At 43.6% G+C, this 17969-nt stretch overlaps 1 protein-coding gene across 3 annotated transcripts; it reads right to left on the minus strand.

Annotated features, from left to right (window-relative positions):
• Positions 1-4563: 4563 nt before the first annotated feature.
• il10 (interleukin 10) lies at positions 4564-11590 on the minus strand. Of its 3 annotated transcripts, XR_004761962.1 has the most exons (7): positions 11335-11590; positions 11138-11197; positions 10633-10791; positions 9797-9859; positions 9519-9657; positions 6280-6339; positions 4564-4918 (listed from the first exon to the last, which is right to left on the minus strand). XR_004761962.1 is itself a non-coding variant. In XM_035387988.1 (6 exons), the coding sequence occupies exons 1-5, from the start codon at positions 11500-11502 to the stop codon at positions 9562-9564; spliced, it is 546 nt and encodes a 181-aa protein (XP_035243879.1). In that variant the 5' UTR covers positions 11503-11590; the 3' UTR covers positions 4565-4918; positions 9519-9561. The 3 variants fall into 3 exon arrangements, 2 of the variants coding, with proteins under 2 accessions (XP_035243879.1, XP_035243878.1); XM_035387988.1 differs by lacking the exon at positions 6280-6339 and having other exon boundaries at positions 4565-4918; XM_035387987.1 differs by lacking the exons at positions 4564-4918; positions 6280-6339 and having other exon boundaries at positions 8655-9657.
• Between the last annotated feature and the right edge of the window lie 6379 nt (positions 11591-17969).

Consider the following 17969-nt stretch of genomic DNA (forward strand, 5'->3'; position numbering starts at 1 on the left):
TACAGGAAGACCAGGAGGTCCTGGGGCCTCATTTATAAAAATGTTCTTAGATTTATTCTTGAACTTAGTCTTAAGATCATTTCCGACGGTGTGCTTATGTTCAATTCATAAAAGATAGTGAGCATAAAAAAACCTTGCTTACGCAGGTTCTAAGAAGCCCATTTGTAACTTACGCACTTGTGATCTATAAATCTCAAATTAACTTAAAATTGACGGCACCTGAACGTGCCTTACAATCAGCGATTTCCCCTTATATAATGCTATTACAAATGAGGGTTTAGTCAGGAATAACCATGGACCAAAAGAAAAAAGCAAACATTTTGGAAGATCATCATGCGCAAAAAAGTCATTCCGGTCTCTGAAAACTCTCTCCCTTCTAAAAGCACGGTTTTCAATGTCTTCCAATAACACAAGAACAGCCATGGTTACTTTTTTCTAATTTGACACACTATTTATAGAACATCGCATTCTGTTTTTAATTCAAAACACCTTGCGTCTGGCAATTAATTCCTCACACCTTTAATTGATCATTCCTATCAAATTGTTCATAAAGCTAATGCAAAGTTCACCACAGGCTTGGACGGATATGTGTCCCAAACTGCAATGCTCCTACATAACCAGCAGGAAAATCACTTGCGTCAAGTCTAGACTTGGTGTAGAGATGAGATCATTTCCACGTCAAAATAAGGTTTCATAAATAACTACGTATACGTGGTTTTCTGCGTAAGTCATGCTTAAGATCAAAATTGATAATTGATGATCGTAAGTCCGTTCTATAAATGAGGCCCCTGGTCTTCACTTTACTGTCACAGGACCCAGGCAGGTTGCGTAGAACGCATTCGCTGTTTTTGGTAGTCAAAAAAATTTCCAACCATCTAATTTAAAAAAAACAAACAAACAAAAAAAAAAAAACAAGTGGTGTGATAGTAAATAAAAGACAGTGTCACCACATTGCTCAGAGTGACTCATGCTGATTATATCTGACTGACTTGGCATGGTGACAGAGGAAGTCCTGCGTACAGCCTGATGAGTTGGCATGGTGACAGAGGAAGACCTGCTCACAGCCTGACGGGTTAGCATGGTGACAGAGGAAGACCTGCGTACAGCCTGATGAGTTGGCATGGTGACAGAGGAAGACCTGCTCACAGCCTGACGGGTTAGCATGGTGACAGAGGAAGTCCTGTGTACAGCCTGATGAGTTGGCATGGTGACAGAGGAAGACCTGCGTACAGCCTGATGAGTTGGCATGGTGACAGAGGAAGACCTGCTCACAGCCTGACCTATCAGGACAGTTACATATTTAAGTCCAATCATCCACTGATGCAGGTGAAGCTCATAAAACTTGTCTGCTTCTCAACAGTCTTCCAGGAATGATCATCTAATGCGAAGCTGAGATACTGTTTGTGACATTACTCAGAAATCAGACTGAACGGCACAGCTTCTGCTTTTGCAGACGCATGTAGATGCAGCCAGATGCACTGCAGCTTTTGCTTTTGCAGACGCATGTAGATGCAGCCAGATGCACTGCAGCTTGTGCTTTTGCAGACGCATGTAGATGCAGCCAGATGCACTGCAGCTTTTGCTTTTGCAGACGCATGTAGATACAACCAGATGCACTGCAGCTTGTGCTTTTGCAGACGCATATAAATGCAACCAGATGCACTGCAGCTTGTGCTTTTGCAGACGCATATAAATGCAGCCAGATGCACTGCAGCTTTTGCTTTTGCAGACGCATGTAGATGCAGCCAGATGTACTGCAGCTTCTGCTTTTGCAGACGCATATAAATGCAACCAGATGCACTGCAGCTTGTGCTTTTGCAGATGCATATAAATGCAACCAGATGCACTGCAGCTTGTGCTTTTGCAGACGCATATAAATGCAGCCAGATGTACTGCAGCTTCTGCTTTTGCAGACGCATATAAATGCAACCAGATGCACTGCAGCTTGTGCTTTTGCAGACGCATATAAATGCAGCCAGATGCACTGCAGTTTTGCTCTTGCAGACGCATGTAGATGCAGCCAGTTGTACTGCAGCTTGTGCTTTTGCAGACGCATGTAGATGCAGCCAGACGTGTCTGAGACCCTCTTTCTGGTAAAATGTCTTCAGGAGTGAAAACACGCAAGTATCATAATCTTAGCGCTAAAAGATTACATATACTGTCAGGATAACAAAACCTGCTCATCCAGGTAATTCATCAATTCATAAATTCATCATGAAGAGTCTGAAATATCCCTGCAATACAAATGAAAACATGAGAGTATTACAGAAACCCTGGGGAAGTAATATCATTCATTCATTCATTCATTCGGTCAGTCGGTCAAGAATCCTTCCGTGACAACAACCTGCAGAAGTTTGTCTGTTCCAACCCACATGCAACCAATTTTCAATTAGATAACATTTGCAATTACATTACAGCGACACCGGAGAGTAGAAACGAAGTCGCCAAACAAAATAGTGTTTCCACTTTAAATTTTAACAGCCTGGTACCACAAAGGTAAATAAATGGCATTGTTGATCTGACAGTTTGAAAATTGGCATAACATTTATGGTTTTAAGAAGGAAACGTAGCCTTTTCCAATTCACACATCAAATTCACATTTTTGTTTCACATTATGGTAGCATTGTATTAAAATGTTAAAGAAAAATAAAAGTGAAATTAATTGTTGTATTTACATTTTGGCATAGGACACCTGTTTCATACTCAGATAGTGAATGCAATTTGTAGCAATTAATTTTTTATTATGTTTAGGCACAATAATGGGCACAAGATGATTATGTTGGCCTACATGAAATGACAAAGTGCACAATTATGTTTACATTAACCAATTAACATTTACATTTTGCAGGCTGGCGAGATTATTAGCATCGGTCAAGGACCAGCAGTGCGAAGTGTCAACATCTAGAGGTGGGTAGGCCTTTGTTTTTTTTACGCTACAATAATAGACTGACTATGACAATTGTAAATTTGGATTCTGGCTACTTGGCTAACATACATATGAGCACCATAATTCATTGGACGGTGACACATTTTTTGTTATTTTGGTTCTGTACTCTAGCACTTTGGGTTTGAAATGATGAGGCAATGAGGTTGAAGTACAGACTGTCAGCTTTAATTTGAGGGTATTTTCATCCATATCGGATGAACCGTTTAGAAATGACAGCACCTTTTGTACATGGTCCCCCCATTTTGAGGTACTACAAGTATTTGTTGAATTGGCTTCACAGATGTGTTTCGTTAGGCAGATGTATTCATTTGTGTTGTTAGTGAATGCAGAAGAGAGCTATTGATGTCTAGTCTTGATTCTAGACTTTGCAGTTGCCTTGGAGATAGTTGTTGGGGTGTGACAAAATGAGGAAGACAGCAGTGTCGATGCAAATTAAGCTGGCCGTCGTAAGTCTCAGAAATGAAAATCAATCAATCAGGAACATTGCGAAAACCCTGGACATGCCCAAGTCAACAGTTTGGTTCATCATTAACAAGAAAAAAACAACTGGTGAACTCAATTATGTCAAAAGACCCGGTAGACTGAGGAAGACCACTGTAGTGGATGACCAGAGAATACTCTCTATGGTGAAGAAAACCCCCCTGACAACAGCCCAACAGATCAAAAACACTCTCCTGGATGCAGGTGTAGATGTGTCAAAGTCTACCATACGTAGAAGACTACACCAGCAGGACTACAGAGTGTACACTACAAGATGCAAACCACTGATAAGCCTGAAGAACAGAAAGGCGAGATTACAGTTTGCTAAAAAGCACCTGAAAGAGCCCCAAGAGTTCTGGAACAAATTCTTGTGGACAGATGAGACGAAGATTAACATTTACCAGAGTGATGGAAAGAGGAAAGTGTGGAGAAAAAAAAGGAAATGCCCATGATCCAAAGCATACCACCTCATCCGTGAAACATGATGGAGGGGGTGTTATGGCTTGGGCCTGTATGGCTGCCAGTGGAACGGGCTCACTTGTCTTCATCGATGATGTGGCTGCAGACAGAAGTAGAACAATGAATTCTGAAGTCTACAGAAATATTTTATCTGCTCAGAAAAAACCAAGTGCCTCCAAACTCATTGGACGGCACTTCATCATGCAACAAGACAATGACCCGAAACATACTGCTAGAGCAACAAAGGGGATTTTGACGGCCAAAAAGTGGAAAATCCTTGACTGGCCGAGTCAGTCACCAGATCTGAATCCAATTGAACATGTATTTTACATGCTGAAGAGGAGGCCGAAGGCAAAAAGTCCCCGAAACAAGCAGGAACTGAAGATGGCTGCAGTACAGGCCTGGCAGAGCATCACCAGGGAAGATACCCAGGGTCTGGTGATGTCTATGCATCGCAGACTTCAAGCAGTCATTGCATGCAAAGGATATACGACCAAATATAAAAAATTATTACTTTATTCTACATTATGTTAAACTGTCCAATATTTTTTATGCCTGAAAATGGAGGGGACTATGTACAAAAGGTTCTATAATTTCTAAATGGTTCATCCAATATGGATGAAAATACCCTCAAACAAAAGCTGAGTCTGCACTTCAACCGCATTGTCATTGTATCCTTTCAAACTCAAAGTGCTAGAGTACAGAACCAAAATAACAAAGAATGTGTCACTGTCCAATGAATTATGGTGCTTACTGTGGTACAGACCTACATACCTCGTGGTTGGTACTTTCTCGTAGCGGATCAATCTGTTGCAAACTTAGCAGCTAGAGGTGTGCAGTGGGTGACATGTTTGGGCAGTAGCGTTAGCTGCCCAGAATCATGCCTGGTTGTTCTCGTGCAGCCGGTGGCTTGAAGCTGAAGGTAGCTCCCAAAGGTTTCAAAAATGTGGTGTCGATGGAAATGGCGATGGGGATGGCCATTGGTGGGGACCGAGGCGATATTCTCTCAGTCGTTGTAAAGCGGTATGACGCCTGATGAGAAAAATATAAATATATGTAAGTGTAATGTGCATTCATGCAGTTATTATTTTACACTTTAAGGATCGTTGTTATCATTACTGATGGTGTGATCCAGTGGCGTAACGTTGAACGGTATATCAGACCTGGGTAAAACTATTTGAAACATCATGTAATCCTGTGGCATGAGGTCGAGTTGGTTAACTTGACTAGCAGCTAGTAACATTTGAGCCACTGATACTGTTCCAGTGCTGTCCCTAATGTTACCTGGCAGACGCAGTTGCAGCTGATTTCATAGTGGAATAACTAGTCATAACATTAGGCATAACTTGTGCAATCGCAAACTAATAAAGTTTAACTTGTTTGAGCATGATTGATGCTATTTTCTAGTATTTTTTGAGGACCCCCCGTAGGTCAGGCCCTTGGAATAGTCCTAACTTTATTGTGTACATGTGTTCGCCTGTGTATGTAGGCCAGACCTTAGTAACAGTTGCTCTCATTTTTAAGCCAGCTTGTTTACTGTGTTTGGTCTCTAGTTATGGAGAGCCGGGCAGAGAACTGCAGGAAGCTGTCCCTAGAAAATTATTGTGTATGATGTTCTCATGTTAAAGATACACAAACATAACGGCAAGGTATGTGATATCAGCCTTGTGTAAATCATTTTATAGAGATCAGCCCATGTAAAATGAATAGCCTTCCATTTTAAGTTAACTCATGGATTACATTACATTACATTTATTTGGCAGACGCTTTTATCCAAAGCAACGTACAAAAAGTGCATTTCATGGTCATAGACAACTGCTAAATACAGGTTCAGTAAGGTACAATACTTATTTTGTACAGCTATTTCTAGCCAAGAACACAGTTTAGTTCACACAGTGAATACTATTCAGACCTATGGATATAAGTACATCTTTATTTAATGTTTATATTACATAAGCATATATTATTAAATATAGAAATAAGCCAATAAGACATTGTGGTCCATGAATATGAGGATAACCAGAGAAGCAGGCCTAGGGCATTAAGGTTCACCCACTTCCCACTTTTTCTTTTTTAGCCACTACATCACTGATTGGTATAAAAGAAAAATCTTTGCTGGTAACCGGCCTACTGACTTCTGTGCGTACAGCAAGCAAGGTTTTCCTAATGCTTGTCAAATAAATGTTTGAGTTTCATTTGCCATTTTATGGTTTTAAGGTTAATTTGCAGTTGAGCAAGATGGCATTGGTATTAGTTGCAACATGACACCATTTTTTCCAACCCAATTTGGTGTTTTAAACATCATTTTGTTAAAGTGTGGAAATGCACAGATACACATTCTTGTTCTTATCTGAAAATCCCTGTCAGAAATAAAGATCAGGTTTTACACTCACGCTCTGATTCTCTGCCATGTCAGGTGTTTCTTCCTGTTTCTGGTGAGAGCTTGCACATCACTAGCAAACAAAATATTGATGTCATTCTCTCTCTCTCTGCACAAGCATGGATTTGACCCTCATGCAAAGAACATCCAATAAGTAACACTACTGTTCATTTGATAAAGGTTGATCCAACCGGTTGCTCTGCCTAACAATTAATTTGGTGATTTAACTGATGAGTGATATCCTTTTTATCCTCAAATTAAATTTACGCATTGGATAAGTGAGGGATTTTAACTGTTGATGCACTTGTGTTCTGTATTCAGAGTGCAGAACATGAAAGGAGGGTGTTAGCAGTTAAAAAGGCTGGATTCAGAAACTTAATCTGCACTTCCCTGATTCAGAAACTTAATCTTCATTTCCCCCACAGTCAGATATCTGTGTGAAGGGTCAATCCAAATCATTCCACTGCATCAGGAAGTGAATTCAAACTTAATTCAATGTATTGTCATCGTGGAACATTATGGGGATTTTCACTTTATAAATTGAAATGATATTTGTTTGCTGAATTGAGTGAACTGAAGTAGAGCTGCTCCAGCACTGTGAGGTGGGGAGTTAGTGTGGAACCCTGAACATGCAGCACTGTGAGGTAGGGAGTTAGTGTGGAACCCTGCACATGCAGCACTGTGAGGTGGGGAGTTAGTGTGGAACCCTGCACATGCAGCACTGTGAGGTGGGGAGTTAGTGTGGAACCCTGCACATGCAGCACTGTGAGGTGGGGAGTTAGTGTGGAACCCTGAACATGCAGCACTGTGAGGTAGGGAGTTAGTGTGGAACCCTGCACATGCAGCACTGTGAGGTGGGGAGTTAGTGTGGAACCCTGCACATGCAGCACTGTGAGGTGGGGATTTAGTGTGGAACCCTGCACATGCAGCACTGTGAGGTGGGGAGTTAGTGTGGAACCCTGCACATGCAGCACTGTGAGGTGGGAAGTTAGTGTGGAACCCTGAACATGCAGCACTGTGAGGTGGGGAGTTAGTGTGGAACCCTGCACATGCAGCACTGTGAGGTGGGGAGTTAGTGTGGAACCCTGCACATGCAGCACTGTGAGGTGGGGAGTTAGTGTGGAACCCTGAACATGCAGCACTGTGAGGTAGGGAGTTAGTGTGGAACCCTGCACATGCAGCACTGTGAGGTGGGGAGTTAGTGTGGAACCCTGCACATGCAGCACTGTGAGGTAGGGAGTTAGTGTGGAACCCTGCACATGCAGCACTGTGAGGTGGGGAGTTAGTGTGGAACCCTGAACATGCAGCACTGTGAGGTAGGGAGTTAGTGTGGAACCCTGCACATGCAGCACTGTGAGGTAGGGAGTTAGTGTGGAACCCTGCACATGCAGCACTGTGAGGTGGGGAGTTAGTGTGGAACCCTGCACATGCAGCACTGTGAGGTAGGGAGTTAGTGTGGAACCCTGCACATGCAGCACTGTGAGGTGGGGAGTTAGTGTGTAACCCTGCACATGCAGCACTGTGAGGTGGGGAGTTAGTGTGGAACCCTGCACATGCAGCACTGTGAGGTAGGGAGTTAGTGTGGAACCCTGCACATGCAGCACTGTGAGGTGGGGAGTTAGTGTGGAACCCTGCACATGCAGCACTGTGAGGTAGGGAGTTAGTGTGGAACCCTGCACATGCAGCACTGTGAGGTGGGGAGTTAGTGTGGAACCCTGCACATGCAGCACTGTGAGGTAGGGAGTTAGTGTGGAACCCTGCACATGCAGCACTGTGAGGTGGGGAGTTAGTGTGTAACCCTGAACATGCAGCACTGTGAGGTAGGGAGTTAGTGTGGAACCCTGCACATGCAGCACTGTGAGGTGGGGAGTTAGTGTGTAACCCTGAACATGCAGCACTGTGAGGTAGGGAGTTAGTGTGGAACCCTGCACATGCAGCACTGTGAGGTAGGGAGTTAGTGTGGAACCCTGCACATGCAGCACTGTGAGGTGGGGAGTTGTATTCGTCCTAATACTGTAGCTTATTCTTCTGCCTAGCTTGGCTTTGCAGATGTTAGACCAGGATAGTGTTCTTTGTTCTCGGCTAGAAACAGCTTTACAAAATAAGTAATTGTACCTTACTGAACCCGTGTTCAGCAGTTGTCTATGATCATGAAAATGCACTTTTTGTACGTCGCTTTGGATAAAAGCGTCTGCTAAATGAATGTAATGTAATGTAATGTAATGTAATGTAATGGAGTTAGTGTGTAACCCTGAACATGCAGCACTGTGAGGTAGGGAGTTAGTGTGGAACCCTGAACATGCAGCACTGTGAGGTAGGGAGTTAGTGTGGAACCCTGAACATGCATGTGAATGTTCCCTGAGGAAACAATGAAATTAGAACATGAACTTAGTAAAAAATTATCAGTTTTATTACTCTTTACCACACGATAATAAATAAATACATACACATACTTCTCAAATATAAAAGCAGTCAAATCCCCAATGGAGATTTTTCTAAACCAACATAGCACTTACATTTTTACAGCATTCACCATATTTATTAATAATTATTATTCATATAAAATAATAGCTGTTTGAATTAAAACTTCTAACCATCATAAAAATAGTATAATAATAAATACAAATATCAAAAACAGCATATTAAAGAGTAAATTAACAAAACATATAATACTACTGCACCTGCCTGAATATTAAAAATATGCATGTCATATACTATGATTTTGTCAATATGACTTGATAAGTATGCTCAATTCAAAATTCAATGGAATTCAAAAGCTCATTTTTAAACTTTGATTATGCATAGATGTAGCTTCATAACAGTAAGTTAAACTAGATGGACAGTATTTCAGGGAACAGTGTTTGGTCTCGTTTAAAAAACAAAAAATCAGGACTGCAGTTTCCAGGTTAAAGAGGTAGAGTGACAGTTTTAGAAGGTAGGCTGAAAGCCCCCCCCCCCCCCCCCCCCCCCCATGACTGTCACATAAGGATGTCACCTGACTGCCTGCATCCTCAGGTCCATGTCCTTGACATGACAAAATTACAAACACTACTAAAAACATGAAAAACATTCATCTGACATCAGCATATGCTCAATGTGTGAATATCTTTGCTGTCATCTGGTTTAGATTTCCACTGAAACTTCGTCTGTGCAGAGGTAACTATTCTCATAACTGGAATGCAATATACAAGAGGTAAGTGTAGATTTCATTAAGTTTGTCTGTGATCCGTCTCCACCACAGCACTTGCTTACGGTTATAGCCGCAGGTATGATGTACCACGAGGTCTCCAGAGGTTCAGTGTTTAGGCTTGAGTGACATCATGTACTCTTCAATGTAATTAAACAGCAGGCCCAGCTCCCCCATAGCTTTGTATAGTCCTTGGCCTTGCATCTGAAATGCAGCAAAAAACAACAACAATGGTCAACATGGATTTCAGGGGATATACTGTAGTAAAACTTTCACCAAACTGTTTAGTGAGGTACTCTTCACTTAAAACACCCCCACAGAGAGACGTTTGACGTGTACTTACTTTTTTGTATGTTGTCATGATGCTGTCGAGTTCAAAAGGTTTCTTGCAAGAAAAGTAATTTCTCTTTAAAGGAGAAATAAAGAAAGAGAAAGATGTTAGGACCTTTTTTTCCCTTTTCATTACAGTTCCTCCAATGAGGAGACAGCAGTTGTGTTGCATCTAGCGCTGTAAAAACCAGTGACTGGGGAATTTCATTTCCCCCATCAATTACACATCAAAAACCGCTCTATACAGCAAAAAGTCAAATGCATTAGTTATGAAGCCCCTATATATTAAGTGGACTATAAATGCACTTGGATATATATATGCAGTGGCCTGTGTATACAGTAGCCCAGGGATACTCAGATCTGGCCCATGAGCCCAGCAGTGCTGCAGGCTCTCTTTTCTTCCTGATGGCTAATTGACAGATTAATGCCACTGATTGCCCAGAGATTCCATTCCATTCAAACTCATGTGGTGTCCCAAGTTTAAAGCAGTCCCAATTAGAGGGGAAGAATGAAATCTGCCATACTACTGGTATCCCTGAAGTCCTAGCGGACTGTACATGCAGCAGAACATCCACGAAATATGCCCTATAAAACAACCTTAGACGGCGACGTCGAACTCATCAGTGTAAGTCGCTGCCATGTTTTGTATTCTCACGTCCATCGACTGAATTTTGTCCAGGATTACTTTTTAAAGGAATGTTTTCTTTGCACATGCTTAAAATTATGATGCTTTGTAGCGACAGTTAATGCTCGATTCATGAATACTATGAAATGAAAACCAGGACGATCGTGTCAAATGTAGCCTACAGAACATATAGATTTACAGGATTATAAGTATGGGTTACTTACACAGTGAAGCATTTCTTTCTTCAACTCATTGAATATGCCTCCTATATTGTCGATATGATATGTGTAGTCTTTTCTGTCTTTTTCTTTAATAGCAGTTGGTAGGACGGTGTCCAGGTAAAATCGTAGAACGTCGTTTATTGCGTGGCATCCGAAAGGACTCTGCAGAGACAGGTGTGCGCGTCAGCGTACAGCCTACACGAATTCTCTAGCTGTGCCAAATCTTATTTGAACGCAAACCGATGAATGGAAAACAGACAGAAGATGAATACATATATTTTCTTTCTCTGCTTGGCAGTCAGCCGAAAAAAAATCAACACGATGTCAGCTCACATCCTACTCCGCCTGTAGTGTCAAACAGACACGGAGTAAACCCGAGGGTCCCCCTCCAGCTTCCCGTGGCCGTTACGTCTGTTGACCCCTTTTTCTAAGTACATTATGAACTTTGTTGCCCTAACAAGTCAAAATGTTTAGCATGCGACAAGTAAAAAAGGTACCGTCTACTCACTTGGAAGTCACTTAGCATATCGTCGTCTAGCAGCGCCGTCTCGATGTCGTCTTTACCTTCCTAAAGCGAGAACAAAAAGATATCGTATAATGCGTTTCCTGAATCGGTAGGCGCAATGTTCATTTTTAAAGCCAAGATGCGATGCGCTAAATAACAGCTCGGGGTTTAGCATCTTGTAACAGAGAGGGCATACTCACGTAGTAGTCCCTTATCGTGGCAAAGGACGTCCTCAGTGCCTTCAGCCTCCCTGGAAATTTATTCAGGAAGGAGCAGCACCTGTCAGTGCACCCGTGCCTGCTCTGGACCGGTTCCAGAAGCAGAGCGGTCAGCAGGAGAGAAAGCTGGAGCAACCATGACCGAGACATTCTTCAAAGTGCTGATATATCCTGTCCTTAAATGTCGAAATCTATATTAGAACAGACAAGAGTCCAGTTGTAAAAATTAACCCCTACTCTTCATCAATTTATACATGCATATTTCCGGTGGGGGGTGGGGGGTGGGGGGTGGGGGGGGGGGGGGTTACTGGCAGTTACTGGTTTTTCTTTTTTTATAAATGCAAATCATGTGGAAAGTTCAAAAAAAGGCTCGCCTCTTTTTAATTTGTGTAAGATTCTTTGAAATTTAAAATAATATTTAGGCTGACTCAGGGAATCGGGGAATCGGCTTGCATTGCCTGTTCTGAATTTGCAAATAGATGCCATGACATTTCTAATTATTTAAGTAGTATATGTTGCTTAATAAATGCATAATATTTGCATAATTAAGTGGGGTTAATGATCTTCTCTTGAGTGCTAATGACAGGTTTTTGTGTGTGTTTGAGAAAAGGCAGTGCTGACTCAGCAAATGTTTTCTCTTGCTGTCGTTGGCCGTGGCTCAGTCATTTTACAGATGTGCAGATGTGCATTTGTGTGCGTAGTGAGAACACAGAAATGATTAATCATACTTTTTGAAAAATGTTCACAATAAAGAATATTATCGACATTGACATCACCATTATTCCTCGGCAGTGCACCTTCGGGAAAGTCTAGCGGGGAAGAACCTAAAGATCCATTTTTCAGCAACTTTGTCATCAGTTGCAACATTTTTATTTACATTTTTCTGAATAAATTTGGTGTCCAGTATGAGGCTGAACACGTGCCTTACCCACCTTATTTTGGGGTGTTCAGTTATGAAACCCCACTGCCGCCACGTTGCCTACAGCTGCGTGGCCGGGGGGTATGGAGCTGCTGATTGCTTTTGGCACTGACACGGTCCGGATTCAATCAGAGACCTCCGGGCTTAACCATGAGCCGTAGCTTTGCCCGAATGTGCCACTCAGCAGCCCCACGAGGTCAGCTGATTCACAAGGCAAATAAAGTACATAGCACAGGCACACAAGTGTATGTGTGTGTGTACAAGCAGTCCTGTCTCAAAAATCCCAACATCTCACAATAAACAGGCATGTGTGGTTTCCAGTTGAAATTATATAAGTGTTGAATTCTGCTTAGTGGTGGTGAATCAGGTTCTCTTTTTATTGGACTGATGTATCTGCAGTTTAGAGTTCCTTGAAGTCAGCCCTGAGCACTACTCTAGCCAGTTGATTTAATTGTGGTCTGTATTTGATTTCCTCTGTTTTTTGTCCATGAAGAAAGACCTGCATTCCTGAAATTAGAATTTTGCTGGCAGTTTGTAAAGTTTTTTAACATTCTTTTTTATGTTTTATTAATAATATTGTTGTTTTCTTTGAATATCATTTAATCTCTTCACAATTAGTTGTTTAACTAATTACACTTACTACACCCAAAGACTTATTACAGTCAGAAGAATTGAACAACGTATTCAAAATCAAGTTCAATACATTTATGTTGCAGATTAATATCCATTATAAATTGGTATTCAAAACGATAAAGCTCCTCATTGCTGCTGAAATGTGATGGAACAAACCCAAACCTCTAGAGCAGCGCTGTGGAAACTCTGCTCTGGATTGCCTGCTTTCTTTTTCCCATTCACTGAAGAGTGGATGGTGCCATAGTTTTTGTTTATGCTGTGTGCTCAAAGGAAATGAAAGTAGTTAATATAAGATTTTTTCTGGGTGTCACATTATTGCTCAGTGATGCAGAGACGCTGCCCGCATTCAGCGTTTTGTGTTTATTTTCCTCTGGGCGGACGGAAACCATTTGCATTCTGATCGCTCTGGTGAGGTCTTTCATGGTGTTTTTGCGGTCATTCTTATGGTGCACTTACAGGTAAAAGATGGAAACCGCAGTGCACAGTAGCGTTAGGACCAGCATGCACCAGCTCAAGCTGCTGGCGTTTTGTCGACGTTAGCGGAAAACGCAGTCTCAGCCGCCGGTGCAGAATGTCGCATTAACGCTGGATTCTGATTGGGTCAGACTGTGCTCTTTAAACCTCAGTGTCGAGAAATGTGCCCCTTGTCCTCACTGGCAAGACCTACTGTAAGTTCCACTTGTTTGGACCACCTATGCCAGGGCTTCTGGGAAACGTGGTTCCTGCAGGTGTGTGACACACTGTGATTGGCACAGGACGCCTCCCCCCAGCGCTGTGTGCTGCGCTGTGGAGCCTCGCCAGCCTGCGGTTGGCTGTCAGACCCAGCGCCTGTGCGCCGCAAGGCGCCGCCAGCAAACCCGTGATGTAAGAGCGGCGGATACTACGCTGCACCGCTGCGCAGAGGCTAACTGAAGCCAGCTCACCGAACGTCTATGGTTTATTTCTATGGTTTACTTTCCAATACACCTGCGCTGATTACTGGAAGCCCGTGAAACACGTCAGATATCGTTGAAATAGAAATAAACTTTGAATGGGATCGTTTTCTGTCGTGCTGCTGGTATGCTTTTGTGGGCTGGCTATGAGGTAATCCCAACAGCCAATCATGCTCTCCCTCCATAGAATTAAGGTTTTGGAGTATGGAAGCAAGAAACGTTTTCTCCAATATTTCCTCTGCGAGCATCGTCCACTAGGGGGCGGAATTAAGCCAGCGGTTGGCGTTAACATTATTATGCCAGTAGAGAGCAGCACTCAAACAGTGTTGGATTCTCCATATCTCCAGTGTAGCGTTAGGATTCTATTTCAGTTCCGTTTTATTTGTATCGTGATTTATAGCTTTACAGAGGCCTGAACCCACCAAGAGCAGGGCTGGGGCGTCTGGGGCAGGGTTTTGGAAGCTCAACACAAATCTCTTCTGAGCAGTGAGAATTGTCTGCTGTCTTATCTATGCTGGACTGCATGCAGATTTCTAATGCTTATGAATGTTATGTAGTAAAAAGATCAAAGATTTATCTGTTCCAAAGAACTGCAGCCAATGAGTAATGAAGGAAATGGTGAGTTCTCTAGATATTTGATAAATAACATTTAAATCATCTCTTCTGGACTTCAGTGAACTTTGGCTCTCTATTGTCTGTGCCTGTCTCACAGTATCGCAGTCGTCCGCAGTTTCACAGCACCTTGAATTGTAAGTTTGTAAGTTTATTGAGTTTGTTGCACAGAATCCAGAACTGAACATATGCAGGTGCTCTGCCAAGACATGGGTTCTGCTGCACTGGGAACACTCCTGATGTAACAGAACTGTCACACAGAATGAGACCTGAAAAGGGAAATAGCACTTTAATCTATACAGGTATAAAATACTAATGTTCGCCCGACAGAATAGCAAGTTTGTTTGACAATCTTGAGTGTGTTTTAGTTGTATTTTTTTATCCTTGTTCAGTCAGGCTGGTGATATACTGTTCTGGCTTTGCTGCATCAGCAGAAGTGAAATACCTCTGTGAAGGATGGTTCTTTACAACAAATCAAACCTGGTTCTTTACATTGAATCAAACATGGTTCTTTACAGTGAATCAAACCTGGTTCTTTACAATGAATCAAACCTGGGACCACTGACACTCACCTAGGGTTCAGGTGTACACCTGCTGACAGTGCCAATATCAGTCCATTTCTTGCTTAACTGGAATGCAGCACATACACAGGGGCTGGATTGGTCAACCGGAGTTATTTTAGTTACCCACTATTGTGCAACTGAAACTGGACATGACACATTGGTTTTTGCAACAAAATGGAAATTTAGAAAACTTCATTTGTGTCTGCTGCTTCAGGCATGATCAGATCAGATACCTGGGATTTTAGGGTTTATACTCAGATCTCCGAAGGGGATTTTCCCTTTTCAGATGAAAAGTCTGGCTTGCAGGTATCTGTAAAATATTTGGTGGTTTTCTTAATTCTAGCTGAATTTGTTGGAAAGTTACTACAACACTCTTATAAACCAGTCAGATATGACTGGTTTGATAACAAACACAACTTTTTACTGTCAGGCTTCTTTTGTTGGCCCGTCCTTGTGATTTTAATGTGTTCTGAAGTGACAATAAAGGTTAATAAAGCTTAAATAAATCAAATCTATCCAGAGCGTCTGTTGAAATTTTGTTTAGTAATGAAGGGACCATTGGAAGGTGGTTTTTTGGATCAGTCTGCCCAGAGGGGCCCAATAGCAGAGTAAAGACTTCAAATTGTTTTATGAAAAAATGTAAAATTTCTTCCTGACCCTTTAAAGGTAATTAAAATTACGCTGAAGAATGATTTTCCTGGAAACTGAAAAACCTGTGAAACAGCCTCTGTAAAGGCCACAGCTGATGGCTGTGTGTTATTGGGAATTGATCACAGCGTGAGTCAGGGGTGTTTTTTAAGGGTTTTTTTCCCTGTTTAAAAGCTCACTCATGCTCACGCTGTGATACTCATCGGAACCTCTGCGGTTGATGCAGGAGGGCGTACACAAGGGCGTTCTCTCCTCTGAAGCATGTGATGTCAGCTGCCACATCATCACGCCGTGGTTTGCTAGTCGGGCATGCACAGACAGAAGACCCTTCACGTGTAGCGTGCAGGTCCCTGGCTGCGCAGGCCGGGGTGCCGGTGTGTGATGTGGCTGGTGATTCATCCCTGGTCCATGCCAGTGCCCAATGTACCCAGCCGCAGCCAGCTCCCTGTAATACACCCGACCCAGGGTGCTCCTCAGCTCTCAGTGACGCAGTTACACTCCTGTTATGACCGGGAGTTTCAAGATTCCATTCAGAATCTGGCCTATTCATTGTGTGCATTGCAAAATCAGTCAGGTTTAGGGCAAGGTTGAAGCGTGTCTGTGAAAACCCAGAAATGCTCGCTCGCTGGCTGGTGCACTCTGGGACAGTCTCTGTGATATGGAGTTGAAAGCAGCGCGTAGGTTTGAAATTCTGAAGTGGAAGTAGAAAGCAGAAATCCGGATTCTCCCGGTGGTGCCAGGAAACGTCTCACTACTGAAAGACATTTTCTGCCATCTTCTGGTCAACATGTAACATTTAGGGACATTTATTTAATTTGCATCCAGAGACCTAAGATTTGTTATAGTGGTATTTTTTTGTGTACAGAAAATTCAGGTCTGGAAGGAATTCCTCTCCTCTATGCTGCAGAACTACCAGGCAGCAGACCCTGCAGAGACCATCCTTTCTGACGAGCTTTCGAATACAGACTCTCAGAATCCCGACTCTCTGAATCCCAACTCTCTGAATCCTGACTCTCTGAATCCTGACTCTCTGAATCCCAACTCTCTGAATCCTGACTCTCTGAATCCCAACTCTCTGAATCCCGACTCTCTGAATCCTGACTCTCTGAATCCAGAATCTCTGAATCCAAAATCTCTGAATGGCAACTGTCTGAATGGTTGATTTCTTGATTTCTAGCTGACGGCTTGCAGACTTTGTAAACTGACGCTGCAAGCGTGATGGTGAGATCTTAAGTTTCGCTCGTTGAAATGAAAGTGTGGGGGTGGTGGGGGGGGGGTGAGAGCATGGTAGCAGGGAGCGAGCGGCCCTGTGCGGCGTGTTTCCATGGCAGCGCTATCGCCGCTGGACTGAGGCGCCAGCTAGCGTGCCTTAGCGTGAGAATTGGGGTCCTGAGGGGCCTCTGTGCAGCTTCCTCTCAGGCTCTCTGTTCTGGAGCTTCTCCTGCAGCCGCTGTGTTTGGTAGGAAATCCTGCGCGCAAACAGTAAGGCTAACCGCACCGTCCTCCCCACGGGTTTGCTCTGCCGCACCGCCGCCCCCCCCCCCCCCCCCCCCCCCTCGGTTTCGCTGTGCCGCGTCTCTCTTTCCTCTTCCTCTGTTCACATGTTACGTGCCGGAGCCGCTGCTCACGCGTGTGCAGCGCCACTGACGTCAGCGGTGCGGGAAGTGGGCGGTGGTGCGGACGCTCCGCTTCCTGTGTGCTGAAACATCGCCGCCCTGGCACCCCCAAACTGCAGCTCCCCCTCCGCGGGCAGGACGGAGCACGGCGCGGGACACTCTGTCATCACAGGGATTAGTGCTGTGGGAATGCAGTGGGAATACTGCGGGAATACTGTATGAATGCTGCAGGAATACTGTATGAATGTTGTGTGAATGTTGTGCTTTGACCTGAAGGGGAGAAAAATCCCTTTTCTGAAGTGAGAAATGACCCTGATAAGGGGGCATACTGAGCAGTGTAATGTTTTTATATTTGAGAGAACCTGGTGGGCGGGGCCAGACATTGCAACTTAACTGATGATGGAAAGCGAATGCTAAAGTGGGCCACTGGTTTCGACACCTCAGAAAGCTGCAGAGCATCAAAGTGCGCTTGGAGGCGAGCGTGTCTGTCGGCCGCAGCGGCAGGCACAGATGTGGTTAAAGGTGAGAGGCCGCGGGCCTCGTTCTTCCGTTAATTGCCCGCGGCCTTCCTGGAGCTCCAGCATGTGACTGAGAGGCAGGCCCGACCCACATTTAAAACCCGCGCCCAACTGGTCTCCGCAGCGGATCAAAGCATTCCCATCAACCAACGGGAGGCTGAGGGGCGGGGCTTTCC

Source organism: Anguilla anguilla, chromosome 13 (assembly GCF_013347855.1).
Source record: "Anguilla anguilla isolate fAngAng1 chromosome 13, fAngAng1.pri, whole genome shotgun sequence".
NCBI classification, from domain to species: domain Eukaryota; kingdom Metazoa; phylum Chordata; class Actinopteri; order Anguilliformes; family Anguillidae; genus Anguilla; species Anguilla anguilla.

Bases quoted from the DNA above. Each gene is read 5' to 3' on its own strand.
- il10 (XM_035387988.1), bottom strand. From the start codon at position 11,502: ATGTCTCGGTCATGGTTGCTCCAGCTTTCTCTCCTGCTGACCGCTCTG. The intron at 10,792-11,137 runs GTGAGTAGACGG...CTGTCTCTGCAG, and splicing joins ATATGCTAAGTGACTTCCAA to AGTCCTTTCGGATGCCACGC. The intron at 9,860-10,632 runs GTAAGTAACCCA...TCTCCTTTAAAG, and splicing joins AGAAAGAAATGCTTCACTGT to AGAAATTACTTTTCTTGCAA.